The 19,396-nt window shown below is 47.0% G+C and overlaps 1 protein-coding gene across 2 annotated transcripts in view; it reads left to right on the forward strand.

Moving 5' to 3' along the window:
- The window catches only part of PIGN (phosphatidylinositol glycan anchor biosynthesis class N), a 1,076,629-nt gene that overhangs the window by 230,322 nt on the left and 826,911 nt on the right, over positions 1–19,396 (forward strand). For both annotated transcript variants that reach the window (XM_086965406.1, XM_086965407.1), the window contains exon 8: positions 5,097–5,227. In XM_086965406.1, coding sequence (XP_086821532.1) covers positions 5,097–5,227 — 131 coding nt within the window. The remainder of the gene's footprint in view (positions 1–5,096; positions 5,228–19,396) is intronic.

Below are 19,396 nucleotides of genomic sequence, written 5' to 3' on the forward strand. Positions count from 1 at the left end.
CTTTGGAATGTTAAGCGCCATTGAAGGCAATGGAGTGCTCCGGGCTTCTAACAGCTGGTAGAAGCCCGAAGCATCAACATTCCGACATTTGCCTTTCGTAGCTGACCTTTGTTTTACTAATTAGAGCAGTCTGCCCTCTATGGACGGAATGTTTGAATAGCCTTATAGCCCTGTGTAGCGGGCTCTATTTGCCATTAAAGGTCTGTGGTTTTGGCTCGGGCCTCTAACACCGGAGTTGGCCTTTAATGGCCGGTATAGCCCGCTACGGTGGGCTCAAAGGGTATATGAGAAAGTTTTGCTGGTCATCCGGCTTAAGGTTTCGAGTGTCCTTCCTTTAAAACGTGGATATCTCACCAGTTGGGGTACTAGCAACGCCAAGTTAATGTATTTGCACTCAGTGGTATTTTGCCTTGTTGATGGGGGAAGGGAGGTAAATTTCATCCAGACTGCCAACAATGTGTGATCACAGCAGGACAAGGGGCACAATCCAACCAGGTGCTGAGCCGTAGCTCTCAAAGACAGGACCAGGGGGATCAAAACAATAGAAAGTGGTAATAGGAGGCCACTTCCAGTCGCCTGTGAGACAGAGGTGAGTCTTCTAGGTACTCTGCCTGTGTCTTTGGACTCATTTGGCTAGCCAAGATTTTCCACACAGGCAATTGGGCAGAGCTACAGAGCAGAATAGCAGAGTCGTAGCAGAGCCGTCTGGCTTGTTACTAGCCATGAATAAATAAGCAGCATTCAGTGAACTCCTTGAGATCCACTTACACGAGAAAGTTGTGAGAGTTGGGTAGCATCACTCTGCTAGTCAATGCATGCTTTCCAGTTTAAAAATCCAATCAACCAGGTTGAAACAGTTATTCATCTCTAGGACGCCTTCCGTGAAGGGTACTGCTTACCCTTTTCCCAGAATGCACTGTGCTGACTTTCACAATCATTATAACAAACTGATGTATTTATGTATTTAAAAAATCAAAGGAGGCCATCTACTGCCCCCCTCCCCCAAAACAGGAGCAGTTGTGACAGAAATTAACGCCACCACTGACTAGATCACATATACATATTCTTGAAAAGGGTATAACAAAAGTGTCTCATCCCTAAATATACTTCTTGGTCAAGTGTGATAAATGGCAGCGAAGCCGGTTAGAGATATTTGATCAAACATTCAAGAGTGTGGCTCCTAAATACACAAATAGCGAAAAGTTTAGATAAACTGCCCCTTAGGAATTTAGGATTGGGCTTTAGAGTTGAGTACAATAATAGGGTCCATTAAAGGTATCATAAATGAAAAGGCTGGGGTAAAAATTCTGTCATTATGGGTTTCTGCGATGGAGAACTGGGATGTGTCACAATAGTAGCGCTCATGCATGCTTCTTGGGGAGGGGAGGGCTACTGAAGACAGTCATAGTTGAATGTAACTGGTGAAACATTTCTGCTGACAAATGACAAAGTCTTGTACAATACCTATCCTACTGTCAATGCCATTAGTGCAAGCATAGTGGACCTTATATGTTTCTGTTAATGTAGCAAATCATAGCTTCTAGGAGCTCTATAAAAGAACTGCTTCTGAGGCTTTTTGACTTTAACCGCCAAACATTCAGACTTTGACAAGTGGTTATGGAGCACCCAGCTACTGAGGACCGCTTCTCAAGGTTTATAAGCACTAAGTTTCTGGTGGTGTGATACATATGTTTCACAACTGCAGCAAATATACATTATCCTAGCAACCTGTCAAGACTAGCAAACCTACTGTGAAAGTGTGTCTAAGGCATAATAAGGATATTTTGCAAAAAGATCTTGTCAGGTAAAGGGGATCTGTTGGCGAAAGGATGCCAAGGGTTTACGGCTATAGGTGTCATTTCTTGATGGGAAATATGGCTTTTTGGTTGTACATTCCAACTACTAACTCCCCTTACCTCTACGGAGTCTCTGTATAGACTCATTGTCTTTGCAGGTGTCTCCGGTGTAATAGCAAAAAGGATAGAAGACAATGGGCATCTTTGTTTTCTACCCCATTCTTATCTCAAAGGGTGGTGATGAGATTCCGTTTTCACTCACCCTGACATGTGGATTTTGATAGCTGTGTAGCATCCATTCTCTAAATTTGGAACCAAAGCCACATTTTTCAAGAGTGTTTGCTGCAAAATGCCAATTTATATGATTGAACACTTTCACATTGTCTAATGACAATATGATTATACTGTTATAGGTTCTATGCGCTTTCACCCGGAAACAATCAGGAGTGTTCCTCATTTGTTATGAGATGGGGTGCCTCACCATGGCTCCATTATTGTCTGTGTTACCAAATCCAGGTCCTTAAAATTGTTGAATAGTATGGTCAGAATGGGCTTAGACTTCCACAGTACATTTTGTAAAATTGAGGGGTAAATCAGTTGATGCCCAGGGAAATGTCATTCTGATGTTTAGTTATGCATGAGATCGCCTCTTCAGGCCTAATACGCTGCTATTTTTATGAGAGGTTCTAAAAATGGAACTTTCCATGTATTGTTCTGTCATTTGGGTACTTAGGTCTTCTGTTGTGAATACTTTCCCATAAAATACACTTCAGGCCTTTGTCATACCAGATCAGTGTAATGCTTCCTCCCTTCATCACTTTTAATCTCATTGAATCTATTGCATGTTTATTTGGGTCTCAGTCTAATGCCAATAGTTTCCCTTCTTTATTACCACCACCGTAATATTTTTGTTTTGTTCAAAATAGTGTGTATTCTTCCTTGTCTATGTATAGGACTTTATCCTGTTTTCTGTCTTATAATATTCTTCCCCAAACTTTCTTAGCACCAGTACACTTATGAACCTTCTCCAGTTCTTTTAGTTTTGATTCTAGATTGGCCTTTTTTGAGGCTTTAGTTTTTGTAGGATAACTGTGAATCAGCAATGATCCTTCCCCTCATCATTGCTTTAAGTGAGTCCCAGAATGTACTTGCAGGCATCTCTCCAGTGTCATTCTCCTTTAAAAGTTATCGTCCGTTTTTTGCTAGTGAGTCTTATATTTCTTTATCATTGAGCAGGCAGTTCATGATTCTCCGATTAATCTTTCAGCCTGAAGTTATTCCCAAGATCACCTTGCAGCGATATTTTTAGGAGCACATAATCACCACATGTCCTCAGAAAGTGCCAATTGGAAGGACTCCACCATAGTCCTGATGGATGTAACAACAGAATTTTTTTTTAACATCAGAATTGCATTCAATTGTGTCTTTACTTGAATTTGAGGTCAGTCTTCTGGAAACTTGCATGCCATAAAGTTCTGTAGGTCTACGTCTGTTAGTGATAGCAAGCATCCCATAATAGCACCGTGGTAAGTGGATTTGTGCTAGATAGTCCTTTACCCAATTGTTTACTTGCTGCTGTGCCTCATTCGTCTTCTTAGGCAGCTGTGGTACATGTGGTAGGGAGGAGCCCTGAGCAAATTCATGTGTTTTCATGAGGTTGCCCTGTGGACAGTTTTATAGACATACACATATTTCATTTAAATCCCGAGCTTTACAGCTACATTGGTAGGGTATTATTCGATGTAGTCCTCCTGTCAGATCTGCAAACATGTTCTCAAGATGTGTAAAGACTTAATATTCAAAATTCAGCCTCCTCTGACTTGTCCAAGTTGCACACATTTTCAAAACTCAGCATTATTAAACTAGTTCATACCTTTAACAGAAATTATATTTGGTCAATGGCAACTAAACACATATGTATTTCTTTACATGATGGGACATTTGGTTCTGTTGCTATGAACTTGTGGGGTTTCACACATTAGGCCTGGTCCACATTAATCTACAGGTTTATGTTTCTACCTTGAGTTGGTCTTCAAGCTTGAGGGAGGGTTAGTCTTCCTTCAGATCTGGCCTGCCAACTTGTTCTTTTGCTACATAATTCACTAGTTGATCCTGCTACTAGAAATTTGTGTGATTACATTCTCACACTAATTCTATAGTTTAAATTAACTGAGCTACTATTAGTCCCTAGGCCATCTTGATTTACTCATACCTCATCTAGGGTCTGGCTTTGATTTCTAGACACGTTTTCACTTATTTGAAACTAGTTCTTGTGGCACCCCGGGGCCCATGGCGAAAGTAGGTCCAAGGACAAAACTAGCATTTTCATGCCTCACCATTCTTTTCTGCTTTGGCACAGTTTTCATATCCTGCTTTTGGGTGGAAAATAGTTCCAGGACATTGCAATAAAAGGCCTAAAATACAAATGCTAGTACCAGATTACGAGTTGAGTGAAGCGGAATTGAGTGGAAATAGTCTCTTTTCACCAGGGCCGAGTGTCCAGTGCCTGCCTTACCCCCTTCGAAAATACTGTCATGACATGTAGCCCACCCCATTACAAGGCAACATCCTTCACTTGCCTCTTGCACCCTCCCTACTCCTGTTAACCCCATCCCTGCAAAGTCTGATCCTCTTGCACACAGTTAAAACTTGCTCAGATCAGCTGTTAAATATGTGTTAAACCCCATTGAATTGGAAATTCCAATTTGATGGGGTTTAACAGGAACATTTACCACATGCAGAATTCCATCTGGTAAATCTGGATCTGCATGGTTATTTCCCATTCCATGGGGGTTAGCATATTTACTCCTAGTACTAGGAGTAAATATGTGCAGTAATACCAGTTAAAATCGTTGATTCTGGCCCCTCTGTGTCACTCCATATATTTCCTCCTAACTCATAATTGGAAACTAGGAGTACTGGGATTACTAAAGGTGAGTATCTCTCCATACCTTCTTAAGAAAATGGCCTTGCGACAACTTCTGCTCCACCCACCTCCATACCTGTGCACAAACGTCCTCTTCAGGGCCCTATATGTTTTGGTCCAAAAACACTCTAGGAATGATATTAGCATAAGTGTCTGATGTACAACATCCTCCATAGTTAGGAAGACAGGCAGGTGTGCAAAGTGCTGATATGTGTAACTATTTGGACTAGAAATGTATTTGTTCTGAAATTGACTTAGAGTTTCTTCTGTATTACCACTTATAGCTCAGTATACAGGAAACTATCTGAAGTTGGTTTAAATGTTTTGTTTAAAGTTAAATGTCATGATGCTTTTCATGTTTCCTAACTGTACAGGGAGTACAAGGAGAACATCAAGAAGGTTGATGAAGGTGTGAAGGAGATGATTTCCTTACTGGAAGATTTCTATGGGGATGATGGGAAGACTGCCTTTGTCTTCACCTCAGATCATGGGATGACTGACTGGGGTAAGACTTTAACTTTCCTGAGCTATGTAACAGTAAAAGAAGGGCAGCTGATTCCTACACATCAGCCCTGTCTATAAACATAGAGAGAGGAAACATAAGGGTCATTTCTGGAATATGGAAGTCTATTGCCATCCAGATTCTCTTGACGTACAATGCAGGCTGAAAGAAAGTGGTTTATAAATGTTTCCTAAACCGCAAGATGGCAAAATAGAACCATAGTAAGCATGTTATATGTTAATAGTTTTTTTATATTGCATACTTTAATAACTGATTTTAGTACTCCTTGGAAATATTTAAAGCATTCGAGCGCCATCCGTTTAGTAGTCAGTGTTTGCTTGAGACAGCAGATATATTTATCAGTGTTTTGAGATATGTGTGTTTTTGTTGGGATTAAAATGTGTTTAATGCAAACGTGTATTATTATACATTACAAAAACACAGTCTAAAATGTGATTTTCCTTTGTATAACATTGACACCATTGAGTAGGTTAACAAGACGTAAATAAAAAAAGACAATAATGTACAATGTGAGACAGTGTAACTTTTGCTTACAAGTTTCTGCATTTACAATGTTTATTTCACACACTGGGGAGGATTCATTGTAGATGCTTGCATCGAAGGTAGGCCTGCAAGAGTGAACTTGTCAGGCATTCTGATTAATAGTCTAAGAACAGCACTGTTTTTTGGTTGTATTTTTTAATGAGGTTTTACATTTCAAGCCCCCAAGGGGGGTAATACAGTAAATGAATATCAATTATTACACACATTTTAGGGTTACACAGCAATCAAAAGAAGTACATATAGTGTTCTTCCGTAACATTTAGTCGTGATCTCGACCAGCTGCGCGGTATTCGAGGGTCCGCTGATGTGTAAAACTGGGGAGTTGGATGTGATATAGTAGGGCCCTCGATTCCGTAGTCGTGGGATTGCGTGCTGTCGGAGGTATCTGTGAGTGTCATCCCCGTGTGAGTTGTTATGAACCTGTAACCTCGTGACTGAACCTAACTAGGGAATATGTGTCGGTTTTGGAACTTCCGACTAGTATCTAAAAACTTGGAACCGTGGGGGAAACTTTTCCTAGTGTTGCTTGTGGCGGGCTGGTGGGATCATGAGGTACTGTTTGTGGAGGGCATTGAGGTCGGTGGGTTAAGTAACAAAGCAGGGGGGGGCCTGCCGGGGGCACCCGGGCAAGGGGGGGGGGGCAATCCGCCTGGGGGAGTGGGCCCCAATTCCGAGAGAGGCCAACTTTCGAAGTGTTCCGCCTTGTGGGCGGGGGACCTATGCATCTGGCGATTGGGTGGGGTGCCGCGGAGAGACCGGGGTGTGAGGGGTAGATGGCTCCGGTGTGTCTTCTGGGGTCGTTTCTTGTTTAAATTGTATGAGCAGCTGCGCCCATTCTAGGGATATGGGGTTCTTACGCATTCCCTTTACTTCCTCGTCCCGCAAAAGCTCCTCCTCTGTCGCTCCCCATTTGTTCACCGCTCCTATCCATACCGCCTCCGGGGGGCCTGTGGGGGCCCTCCAATGCATGGCAATGGGCCTTTTTGCCAATAACAGGGCGAAGGAAGCAAACTTCCATTGCAGTTTCTCCGATTTCATTCTATTGTATGTCCCTAGCGCACAGACTTCCTAGGACTCAATTTGCGGTAGGTTAACTAGTGCCAGAAGGATTCGGTGGATCGTGGTCCAGTATTGGCGTAGGGAGGGGCAATCCCAGAACATATGCTTAAAGTTTGCCGCCGGCAGGCTGCATCGCGGGCAGTTAAATTGTGTGTCCGGATAATAACGTTGGAGTTTGTCTGGCCCGGTGAAGAATATTTAATTGTATGTTCTTAAATCTAGCATTCCTGGACACTTTTTTAGTGTATTCCAGGGCGCGTTTCCATTCCCCGTTGTGGAACGCCCTGCCTACATCGTCCTCCCAAGAGTGTCGCAGGGTGTCCAGGGAGACGTTAGTCAGTTCCCTGATGGCCTTATAGTGCCACGTTATTAGATGTCTGCCGGCTCCCATACGAAGTATTGTATGGAGCACCGGATGTATGGGCGGCTCCCCTTCTCTTAGTTCCAAGAACAGTTGTGTGTTCTCTAGGAGCTGTCTATGCGTGAGGATTTGGCCGCGCGGTAGATCATACCATTCGATCAGCTGCTCGTAGGTGCTCAGTTGTCCGTCTTGGAACAACGCCTCCACCTCCGTTACATCGTGATCGGTCCAGGTTTGTAAGCTCCTGGTGGTGTAGTGGTTCTCCCCTCGCGGGAGACCCACCAACGGTAGCAGTGGGGAGTAGAGTGGCTTGCCCTTGGACAGTCGGTAAATACGCATCATACACTTGCGTGCTATGGATACCTGGATTGGGTGGGTGCGGGACGGTTTGGTGCCCGGTAGGAGCATTTGTCTGATGACCGGGAGAGATATCCTGCCCACCTCTGTAGTTTCCACTAGATTGCGCTCCGCTGCCCAATGGGACAGCCACTGAAGTTGCGCTGCCAGGAAGTATGACTCAAATGATGGGGCTCCTAGGCCTCCCTCCGTGGTGGGTAACTGTAACTTACTGAGCGATACTCTGTGCCGGCCGTTACCCCATATGAGTGTTGTGAGCAAGGTGTCTAATTCCTGGAAAAAAGACCGGGGTGGGATCACCGGGAGATTGGTAAAGTGATAAAGCAGTCTAGGTACCATTATCATTTTCGCTAGGGCTACCCGGCCAATGGGTGCCAAGGGCAGAGTTTTTCAGAAGGCCACTGCCGACCTTAGTCCAGCCACCACCTTGAGGTGATTGCCATCGTACAAGTCCGCCGGGGATTGGTGCAGGCGCACCCTCAAGTATCGGGGGCTGCTCCGCTGCAATGCAACGATTGGGTGCCCAGCGTGACAGTGTGTGGTGCCAGATGGGGACCGGGCGGGTAGACAGTCGACTTTTCCCAGTTGATCCGAAGTATCCCAAATTGGGGTTAGATCTCCTGTCACGTCACGGACGTAGATCAGCAAGTCATCAGCGTATAAGGATACGCAGTGCGTCGTCCCTGCTATCGGGATCCCCCAGGCTTCGCCCTCCTGCCGCAGCCGTACGGCTAAAGGTTCGACTGCTAGCGGGAACAGGAAGGGGGAGAGAGGGCACCCCTGCCTGGTACCTCTCTCAATTGGGAAGGGATCCGAAATTAGCTTGCCGATTCTGACCCTAGATGTGAGTCCTCTGTAAAGGAGCCGCGTATACGCCACCAGGATCCGGCCATAATTCAGAGTCTGGAGGACCGCAAAAAGGTGTGACCAGCAGTGTGTCAAACGCCTTTTGTAGATCGAATATCAGGCATGCTGCCCGGGGGAACCTGTCAGGTACTCTGTCCTGGATATGGAAGAGCCTCCTCAGATTATGACAAGTGTTGCGCCTGGGTACGAATCCGCATTGGTCGGGGTGAATTAAGGTGGGTATGAGTGTATCATACCGGTCGGCCAATATTTTCCCCAGGATTTTACAATCCGCATTGAGGAATGTAATGGGTCTGTACGAGGATGGGTGCGTGGGGTCCCTGTGGGGTTTTAAAAATGTCACCATAATGTATTCCCGGAACGATGCGGGTCGGATCCCTGTTGACAGGGCCTCCTCATATATAAGCGCGAGATGGGGCACTATCTGGGCCTTAAACGTGCTATAGTATTCCAGCGGGAACCCATCCATCCCTGGTGATTTCTTTCGGGCGAGGGACCCGATGGCATGTTTAATCTCTGAAGCTGTGATTTTGCTATCTAAATCTCTTTTATCTACTGGGGATATGGTGGGGAGTCCGTGTGCGCCCAGGAAAAGTTGTAGTGTGGCGTGTGGCGCGGGTTCGGGGTTGCGGTATATGCCAGTGTAGTAGGTACGAAATATGTGGAGGATGTCGGGTTGCAAATAGTGGAGTCTACCTGTTTCGTCTAGCAGCTCCGTGATGGAAAGCAAAGTCGTGTCTTGTATGGCCATCCATGCTAGGAGGGCGCCCGCCCTATTACCTTCCTTGTGTGCCCGGGTTGCATATAGACGGAAGTTATATTTCCGTAGGTCCCGTAGTGTTTCCGCATGTGCTAGTTTCGCCGCCCCTATTCGTTCCGGGGTGACCCCTCCCTGGTCCTAGTCTCGGGACAATCCTGCCAACGCCAGCTCCGCTTCGCTTAGTGCCCTCTCCAGTGTTCTCCGTACCCCCACTACCTGTTGGATGCAATGTCCGCGTGCAGTGACCTTGTATGCGTCCCATTCTAAGCCTCTAGAGGAGGCAGAGCCCGCGTTGCGCTGAAAGTGTGCACTGATGAAGTCCCCGTGTGTGTGGCAAAAGGCCTGATCGGTGAGGCATTCCCGGGGGAGCCGCCATGTGGGGACCGGTGGGTGGGGCGGCCGCCAGCGCAGGGTCACCGTATGTGCGTCATGATCCGGCACTATACGTCCAAGATAGTCAGTGTGTTGTATTTTTGGTAGGACTGTTGAGGAGCATAGGAACCTGTCCAGGCGCACCCTAAGATTGTGAGTGATGGAGTGGAAGGAATATAACCTAGCCGTGGGGTTGCGCGCTCTCCAGACGTCTGTCAGTGCCCAGCGTTCCTCCCAATTAAGGAAACATTCTGTTTGTTTGTGCGCCGGGGAACGCTGTGGGGGTAAGTGTGATCTGTCTAGGAGTAAGTCAAGTACACAGTTGTAATCCCCTCCCAAGAGCCATGGAATTGTGGTAAAGCGGGCCAGGACCCCGGTCAGCTCATTCCAGTATCTGTCCTGCTCTGTATTTGGAGCGTAGATGCTACCGAGTAGGATTGGCTGGCCCTCAATTAGGCCGCTGATAAGGGCGTATTGCACGCCACTGTCTACCAGTCTGGTTTGTTCTCTGAATGGCACACCGGGTCGTATCCATATCAGGGCGCCCCTTGCAAAGGCGGAGTATTTTGTGGCGCATATAAATCTCCACCATTTTTGGTGAAGTCGGCCTACCTCTTGGTCTGTTAGGTGGGTCTCCTATAGGAGGGACACTTGTGCCTGTTGTCGTTTAATGTAGGCGTAGATGGAGTAACGCTTTGTGGCTGTGTGTATCGCTCTGACATTTAATGTTACAAATTTAAGATCCGAGTGTCGTGGGTGCTATAGTTCAGATGTGTCGTGTGAGGGTCTAGTGGAGCCCCCGCATTCGCTCCAGCCCACCGTCCCACCCCCCTGCCCCCCGCTCCCCACCCACCCAACGACCTGTGCCCTGGTTCCACACTCTCATGTCCATCCGCTTCACATTGTCTAGGAAAAAAACATCGCGTAGGGGGGATAAATCTTAACTCCGGGAAATATTCCCAACTAGGGGGACCTATTGCACTGGGCAATACGTCCAAACAGTAGAATATGTGAGTTCGTTAGTCTGTTGCTGTAGGGTAGTGGCTCGGTTTTCTTCCAGGCGCCGCCGGCTCCGCTATCAAGAGAGATTGGCTATGGAAGTGATTCCTCTGGCCTCCCGAGCATTGCCTGGAATGTCCGCGGCGGTACGGTGTCGCTCCATCTGGGTCTGGGATCTCGCCGACAGGCTTGACCTCTCTATCAGTTTTCTGGGCCGCCCAGGGTCGGCGGGGACGCCCAGCTTGGGTTGAGCTACTGCAACAGGTGGCCTCCGCGTGTTTGTCCGTTTTACATCAGTAAGTCTGAGGTTTGGGGTGTCATCACTGGGGGCGTCTGGGACCCCTCTCGGGAACCCCGAACGTCACTGGTTTCCTCCTCGGAACTAAACAAATGCGGCCCTTTGTCCATGTCTGAACCTTCTTCCGTTGGGCCAAATGCGGCCACAGCCTTGAGCGCTCTCCTGCGATGATCTGGGTGAGGTCTGGAGAGCCGTTCCCCGGTGGTGTGGACCGGGAACTAAGTTGTGTCAGGGTGACCCTACGGTTCTGGGAGCCCGCTGGCATCGGACGGCACGGGGTGTGTTGCTCTACGCAGGTGTCAGCTTCTTTCGGGTCGATAAAGAAGTGTGTGGTGCCTTCGTAGATGATCTTGAGATTAGCCGGGAACAAGAGGGCATATTGGATATTCTTTTGTCGGAGTGTTCGTTTTATTGACTGGAAGGTGGCACGCTGTTGTTGCACGGCCTGGGAGTAGTTGGGGAAGAGCATGACTTGTTTGTCCTCTACTTGAATCCGCCTGTGTGTTCTGTCCACCCGGAGAATTGCATCCCTGTCTCTAAAGTGGAGGAGTTTCAGCAGGAACGGTCGTGGGGGCAGGCCGGTTTAGGCCTGCGCGCTGGGACTCGGTGCGCTTGTTCCACTGAGAAGTAGGGGGTCAGGTCTGTGGCCGGCGTGAAAGTTGTTATCCAGTCCGTGATGTATTGTACGGGGTCAGCCCCTTCCGCCCCCTCCGGTAGATTCATGACGCGGATATTGCTCCTACGGGAGAGCCCCTCCAAATCGTCCGTTTTGTATTCCAAGGCTTTGAGTCTAGACTGGAGGTCAGCGATGTCCCGGTGGTGTTGGAGTGCGAGTTTAGTGTCTGCAGCTCCTGTTCTCCCTGGGTGACTTTATCCGATAATTTCCTAGGGTCATCACGAAGAAGATTGAGGTCCGTAGCCAGTGAGTCAAATTTGTGCTCCATCGCCACTCTGGAGTGTTCTATTGCTGCGAGCACTTGGTCCAGGTTTCTGGACATGGAGTCCGCCTTGTCCTGTTCGTCCCGTTGTGCGGTCTGAGTCGGCGCTTGGCTTTGTGGTTTTTGTGGGTCCGCGCCAGGCGTGGTTCCCACTGTTCTGCGGCCCATCGTGGTTGGAAAGGGGGGCCTCCGTAGGGCGTCTCAGGGGCGGCAGCGGGCCGTGTGTCCCGGTCTACTGGGCGCTGGGGCCTTGGTTATTCCCTCAGAGATTCGCCTCCTCTCTCTTGGTGGCTGCCCACGCGGACACAGCAGGGGGTAATTTGGGGGTACCCCGACGTTGGGGGCGCGCTGGATCCTGTATTCCAGGTGGCTGGTGTTGTCCTGGCATGGCGGCGGACAGGCCGGTGGCTACTGTAGTGGGTCAGCCCCAGAATCACTGTAGGGGTGGGCGAGGCTCTCCGGCCCCCGACCCTCCTGTGTTGAAGAGTCTTCTGCCGGGGCACTCCCCAGTGGCGGCCCAGCCCGTCAGTTATCTTCGCCGCGGGGGCCGTGTCTCAGGCGGGGGCAATGCCGGGGCCCCGCAGGGAGGGGGGTCGTGGTCTCTATCACTGCGGAGCAGTGACTGGGGTGCACGTTTGTTTCGGGGTGACACGCGCCCCGTTCCAGGAGCGTTATCGGCAGCTAGGGTCGTAGGGGGCGATGGACCCGCCCGGTGGGGGACGGGCCACCCGCGGCAGCGCTGCCCGCCCAGGCCCCGCAGGTCCCTCCGCTGATATGGGCTCCTCACCTGTTGCGTGGTCGTAGGCGCTCCACCCGGGACTCCCCAGCCGCCTCTCCTCCGGGCGACGCGGCACTCAAACGCCGCCGCCCCACCTGGTGGCCGTCATCTTGCTAGGCCGCGCGCGGGAAGCCACCACGGATCGCCGCTGGCCCGTTCTGTGTCTCCTTCAGGCTGCCGCAGGAGGTCCAGCCGGTCAGCGTTGCCCCCAAAGTCTCTGCCGCTCATCTAGGGGTCACTTGGGTCGCCGTCGGTGCAGGCAACCGGCATCACGCTCCAACGGCGTTCCTGGCGGGCAGGGTCGCAGGATCTAAGGGCCTGCTCCCTGCGAGGGATGGGCCTCCCAGTCCGCCCAGGGTTCCGCAGACCTCTCCTCCGGTGTGGGTCTCAAGCGGCAGCAGCGCCCCTTTCGGCATCCCTGTCGCTCCACCTCCTCACCCCTCGTCTGCTTACGGGTGTTTCACCAGGGCTCCCCAGCCACTCCGCCTCCGGGATATGTGATTCTCTAACGCCGCTACTCTACCCGGCGGCTGCCATCTTGCCAGACCGCGCACGGGGAGCAGCAGCGGCGCGCCGTGGGCTCGTTCTGAGCCTCCCTCGAGGGCCGCGGGCACCTCCGGGCCGCCACTGGAGGTTCCGCTGGCTATGCCTGCTCTCGAGGCTTTTCCCGCATGGCAGAGGGTCTCGTAAGTGGCATTTGAAGCGAGCCGGCAGCTGGAGCCTTAGGAAGACCGGTCCGCCATCTTAGGCGGCTTAGCCACGCCCCCCTAAGAACAGCACTGTCAGTGTGAAATTATTTTTCTCGCTGAAAGAAAGATGAAATACTGTGTTTAACTTTTCATTTATTATGGGAAGCTCGTTATCCTGCATATGAATTTAGCACTGTGAAATATGGGGAATTTAGAACTCCCTTCTCTGAAATACTAGTTTTGATAACACTGCCAATATTCAAAAGAATCTTCACCCTTAAAAAAAAAAAAAAGAATTTCTTTTACACGTATGTGTATTTATATATATTCAGTGAAAAAAAAACAAAGGTCACAGGGATGTTATAGTTAGGCTGACATTTCCCTCATACAAACCAGAGAAATTCAGCCGTTATAGTTAGTTGAGCTGACTATAACTCACGCCCCCGCAATGCACTTTCTTTAATCTGTCCTTCAGCTATGCAGGCATTGATTCTCATATTCTCAAACACCCCCTGCAATCCTACTTATTACTGGCTCCTGAGTTCTGTAACATTACAAGGAATGTATTCTTAGCCATCCCTCTTTCCTCTGCAATCTTGCATTCACAGTGTCCGTTTTGCAACACTGATCTTACCAATATCTCTAAAAAATGATTTTGTATCATAGGGCTGCACTCTCTCTTTCTATCATTGAATCTCTGTGCAGCCTTAATGATATCTTCAGGCTGCAACTTATCCACATCTCTCACTCACTAGGCATTAAATAGAAATTTTTGTCTGTGTTTCATCGTAGCGTAAGGCTGATCTTTCACTCTTAAATGTTCATCTTCCTGCACCTTATAATTTCATTGCTGAATGACCTTGGGGGTTATTTAGAATTTGGTGGATGCAAGGCATCTGCTGAAAGTTGGTGGAGGTCTGATCTTCCCTGCTGAGGGCCCTAAATTGGTCCGGCAGCACAAGCCTCAAACTCCCCCAAAGTTATTTAAAGTTGAAATTGTTGGATGCCCCATCTGCTGCAGTCAGACTGTATACTTAGTTATGCACTCTAAGTAGGACAACTGCCTATTGTTTCTGGATTTCTTGTGTCCTGTGAACATCCTTGGCACTGGCTTTTACAACCTCCTCAACTTAGCACTCTCACATAGCTTGGCAGCTATACATACTGCATATATGGTTTGCTCAGGCCAGTTATTCAGAATCTTGAAGATTCAGGGGGTACTGGGTAATTACTCAGAAAGCCCACTGTAATGTGAAAAACTTCCTTTTTTGTATAGGTAGCAGGAGCAACTGCGGTCTTTTACTAGAGGATGATGTAGATTTGGAAAATCAGATACAAAAACACTAAGAAACGTGCAATCCTGTGAAGGTTCAGTTAGTTCTATTACTTATTAATACCAAAAAAACTGGGACCATGGAAGGATCCTCTATCAACACATCCATGGAGTAAAGCGGATCAGAAAGCAGTGGAGGAATAGCACCACAGGCAACATGCAACAAAGGCTTAGCGCCAGAGTTTCTTTAGTGTTTGTTTGCCACCTCCACATAACAAAGTGTAGAAATCTGTTGTATTGGTGATGTTCAGAGGGGGCAGAAACATAATGTCTACTATGGTACTGCACATCTTTTTCAGGCGGGATAGTGGCAGCTGCTCTCCATTCCTGTCACAGGTAGCACGTCCATTTGGCAAGACACAAACCATCTTGCCTTTGCAGTTCTCAAACTTGATTATGGTATGATTGGTAGCGCTCTACTGTCCCCTTCTCTGGCACAACTCCTGCAGCTTTCTTTCTCCACCCTAAAGCCTATCCCTGACTCCCGAGGAGGACATCATCAAGGATCCTTTTCCAAGTCTATTGCTTTCCTTGTTCTGGTACACTCATCCAATATTGTGGCTTCTGAGGGCAACTGATATCCCAGTGCTGTAAAGGTGGAGTCAAACCTCTTTCTGACCTATGTTTGATCATTTGAAGAAAGCAAACAAAATTCAATGGGATGATGGGACGCAACACATTACTTAGAGTGGATATACATTTTACTACAGTCTGCTCATCTTTCTGCGCGGAAGACAGTATAGGAGGGGGCAGCCACAGACCACATTTTTTGCCTAATGGGTAAGTTGTTATGTCCTTGGCCAATTCTTTAACAAGCGTTGGCTTACTGCAGGCACCAGAATGACCTGCTGGATCTTACTGAAACTGGTGTAGCAAACAAAAAGCCTTCCTCTGTGTCATTCTACCATTAGACAATCCAACAGATACACACTAACCTAAGACACTATGGCCTCTCCACAAAGTGCAGGTAGGTTGTCAGCAGCAGAGGTATGAAGAGGGGACAAATAAAAGCCAGACACCAGTAAGGACCACAGCTATCTTCTTCAGCAAACCATCAGTTTGGCAATAGACCTGCTCATAGGCCACCATGCAGAGGAGTACCATTTCATGTACATCATGTACTAATGTGAGGAAGGCCGTGAAAGTCACAGTCATGAGGGACTGCAATGATTTTACCAGGAAGGGCCAGTAGGTAACTTCCCAGATTGTTTGCAGGTGAAAAACCACTGACACTATAACCAGGAGCCCCCAAAGGCTGTTGTCTCATAGCCTAGTCATAGGGGTAGCAGTCAATCGTATTGAAAGGGGCTCTACATGGTCTTGACCCCCATGTCATGCAGCGTTGTGCACCCTGCTAGACAGCAATATACAAAATCACTGTTGCACACCTCTAATGGATCTTGTGTTGATAAAGAAAACATGTCAGGTCTGAATGAAGTTATGAAATTGCGATCATAATGGCTCACGGATACTGCACAGGGACAGCCTATTCTTTTATTTTTTATTTTATTCAATCCAAAGCAAGTTGCATTCTTAAACAGTTACATAAATAATTTAACACCATCTGACAAATAATCATACAAAGCATAGCCAAATTACAATATGAGGGCTGTACCTTACAGCGACAGAAATACACTAATATAACAAAATAAACTAGACCATTATTTAATAACATTCTCAATTCATATGTTCTATCATTGGCCCCCTTATCTGAATACCCAATTTTTTCCTTTTTACTGATTTCAAACAATTGAGGCTATATTCCTAATTAAAAATATTATAGAATTTGGCCCACCACATTTCAAACGACGGGGCATCCGTTATAAATATGTGATATCTAAATGGATGGCATGGTTGGCCCTGCTTGATACTATCACCAACTCCTGTTAACATTACATCATTTGTTATATGGACTTCAACCCTGTAATTCCAGACAGAAATACCTCAATATGCCCCCTCAATTGCACCAGGTACATACAATCATAAAAAATATGTGTGATGTCAGCCCTCTCCTTAGCACATCTAAAACACTTCTCCTCATTTGAACCCCCCTCCCATTTCATCATCGCCTCTGGTGTGTGATACAAATTAAATAGTGTCTTGAAATGTTGGGTGTTCAAATTGGCTGGCATCAAAGTTTTCCCTGCAATATCAATAGATTGCTGCATATACACCCCTTCCTGCCCTAACCGGACAGTCCATTTACTGTCTTGAACTTCCAGATCATCCTGCTGTTGTGTATTCATTAAATAGCATACAACACCCATATCCTAGCCCCTCGTTTGATTGCCTCCACAAAAGGGTTGATTACCATTCCAGCCTGCTTATGGTGTTTCAATAAAAAATCCTGAATTTGCAAATTCTTAAAGAGATCGTTTTTTTGCAGACTGTATCTGTCAGCTAAGTCTGAGAATGAAGCAAGTACACCACCCTCAAATAAGTCTCCTAATAGCCTTATCCCGTTAGCCCTCCATATCTCCATCTTTGAAATCCAAAAATAGGGAAGGTAGTGCAAGCGTAGAATTTATAGGAGTATAAAAACATATCCACAACATGGCTAACTTCTTATAGACTGATTTCCAAATCGTATATGCTGCGAGCACTACCTTAACACGTGTTTTTTTTAAGTAGCTTGGCTCCGAGAACTTAAATAAAGAGTTTCTAGCAGCTGACCCCAACAACATCTTATATATTGATGGTGTTTCTGCCAATGCCACTTCCTCCCCTGTTAACAATATCCGCATATTTTGAAGAAGACACTCAAAATAATAAAATGTGAAATTAGGCACAGCCCATCCCCCGATCACGTGGTAACATCATGAACTTGGAAGCCCGGTGAGCTTTCTTTTGCACCCATAAAAACCTATCAGCTATGGATTGCAATTTCTGTAGTTGTGCTCTAGTCAGCTCTCGAGGTACCGCCCTAAAATTAATTCATAACTTTTGGAAGGATACTCATCTTAAGCACATTGCACCTCTCCTCCAGCGAAAGATGTAGGCACTCCAGCCGATCCAATTGTTGTTGGAGCCCAGAAACTAACCCTCCCCAATTAACCTCTATTAAGTCCTGCAGTGACATCCTAATTTTAATACCCAAATACAGAGCTTCCTCAGTTACCCGAGCATCTCCGTAGAAGGCTGCTTTTGTACACAAATTCTAAGTTTTTGTTGGATTTAATTTATACTCTGAAACCTCCCCAAATCAATAAGCCAAACTCTCTATCTCCATAACTGCCTGCTCTGGGTCTGAGGTTGCCACCGCAATGTCATCTGCATAGGCTAAAACCCGTACCTGGTATTGCCCGCATGTCATAGAGGTAACCCTATCGCTCATTTCCAACATAACCAGGAATGGGTTAATATACATGGCAAATAACAATGGGGAGCAGAGACACCTGTGTCTCCCCCCCCCCCCGCTGATATGCACAGGCTCTGATTCTCTGCCCATTACACAAATCCTAGCTAGTGGGGATTTATACATAATTTGTATAGCCCTGATATAACTTGGACCAAACCCTATCTTATGCATGACCGCCCATAAAAATGGCCAGGAGACACTGTCAAGCGCTTTTTCAGCGTCGAGGAAGATCAAACCTTGCCTGCTGTGTTGTATATTAGCATTATCTATCAAAGTTACTACTCTACTTATATGGTTGACCGTGCTCCTGCCAGGTATAAATCCATGCTGATAAATAAATACCAATGGCGTGATCACTCGCGCCAACCTTGTTGCTAGGATTTTTGCGTATACTTTGCCATCAGCATTTAACAGAGAAATTGGTCGATACGACCTAGGCAAATTTGAGGGCTTGTCTTTCTTTTTAAAAACCACTATATTAGCCTCATCCCATGATGGTGGCGGATTTCCAGACTGTGCATCTTGGAATGTAACAAGGATATCCTCCTTAAGTACTTGAAAGAGTGTTCGATAAACCTCAAGTGGTAGTTTGTCTGGTCCTGCTGCTTTCCTACTAGCCAGCGACCCTATTGCCTCCTCGAGCTCCTTCATGGTTATCGGAGCATCAAGTAGTACCTGCTCTTCATGCCTTAATCTCACTAGGTCCAATTGTTGCAAAAATATCTCTATGTCCTGGTCATTAGATTCATTCTGTGTATACAGTTCTTTGTAAAAAGCATGAAATACCCCCAAGATGCCCTCCATAGTTTCTACCGTATTCCCAGCATGATCAACCAGTGCCGTTATTTTCTGTGAAGATTGTTTAGCTCGTAACCTTTTGCCAGGCATCGCCGTGTGGCTTCACCATATTTGTACCTTTCTTCTTTGTACACCTTATACTGACTAGCGATTTCCTTACTCCATAACCTGTTGGTTTTAGCTTTACAACACGCAATCTTGGTTTGTATTTTCTTAGCCCCTTCTCCCTTCCTTATCACCTGCATGAGTTCTTGCTCCACTTTCCATAAATCCCCCAAGAATCCCTGTAACGAAATCTGTTGTTGCTTCTGCTTAGCCTATCCATAACTAAGCGTTTCTCCTCGCAACTCTGCCTTCAGAGCATCCCATACCATGCCGCTAGAGGCAGTTCCTCTATTGACATCCCAAAATTGTGAAGCCCAAGTTTTCATATGGAAAATAAATGTCCTACCCACCTTTACTTGACTACTACTGTAGACATCCAATAATAATGGGCCATGGTCCACTGTAATCCTGGACCAAACCTGCATCTTTGCCAGTCAATGAGTAGTCTAGACAAAAAGACGTAGTCAAGCCTGACTAATAGGTGGTGAGGGTATGAATAAAAAGTATTCCCAGGATCCGGATGATTTAGGGTTGTC

Source organism: Lissotriton vulgaris, chromosome 4_1, assembly GCF_964263255.1.
Source record: "Lissotriton vulgaris chromosome 4_1, aLisVul1.2, whole genome shotgun sequence".
Taxonomy (NCBI): Eukaryota; Metazoa; Chordata; class Amphibia; order Caudata; family Salamandridae; genus Lissotriton; species Lissotriton vulgaris.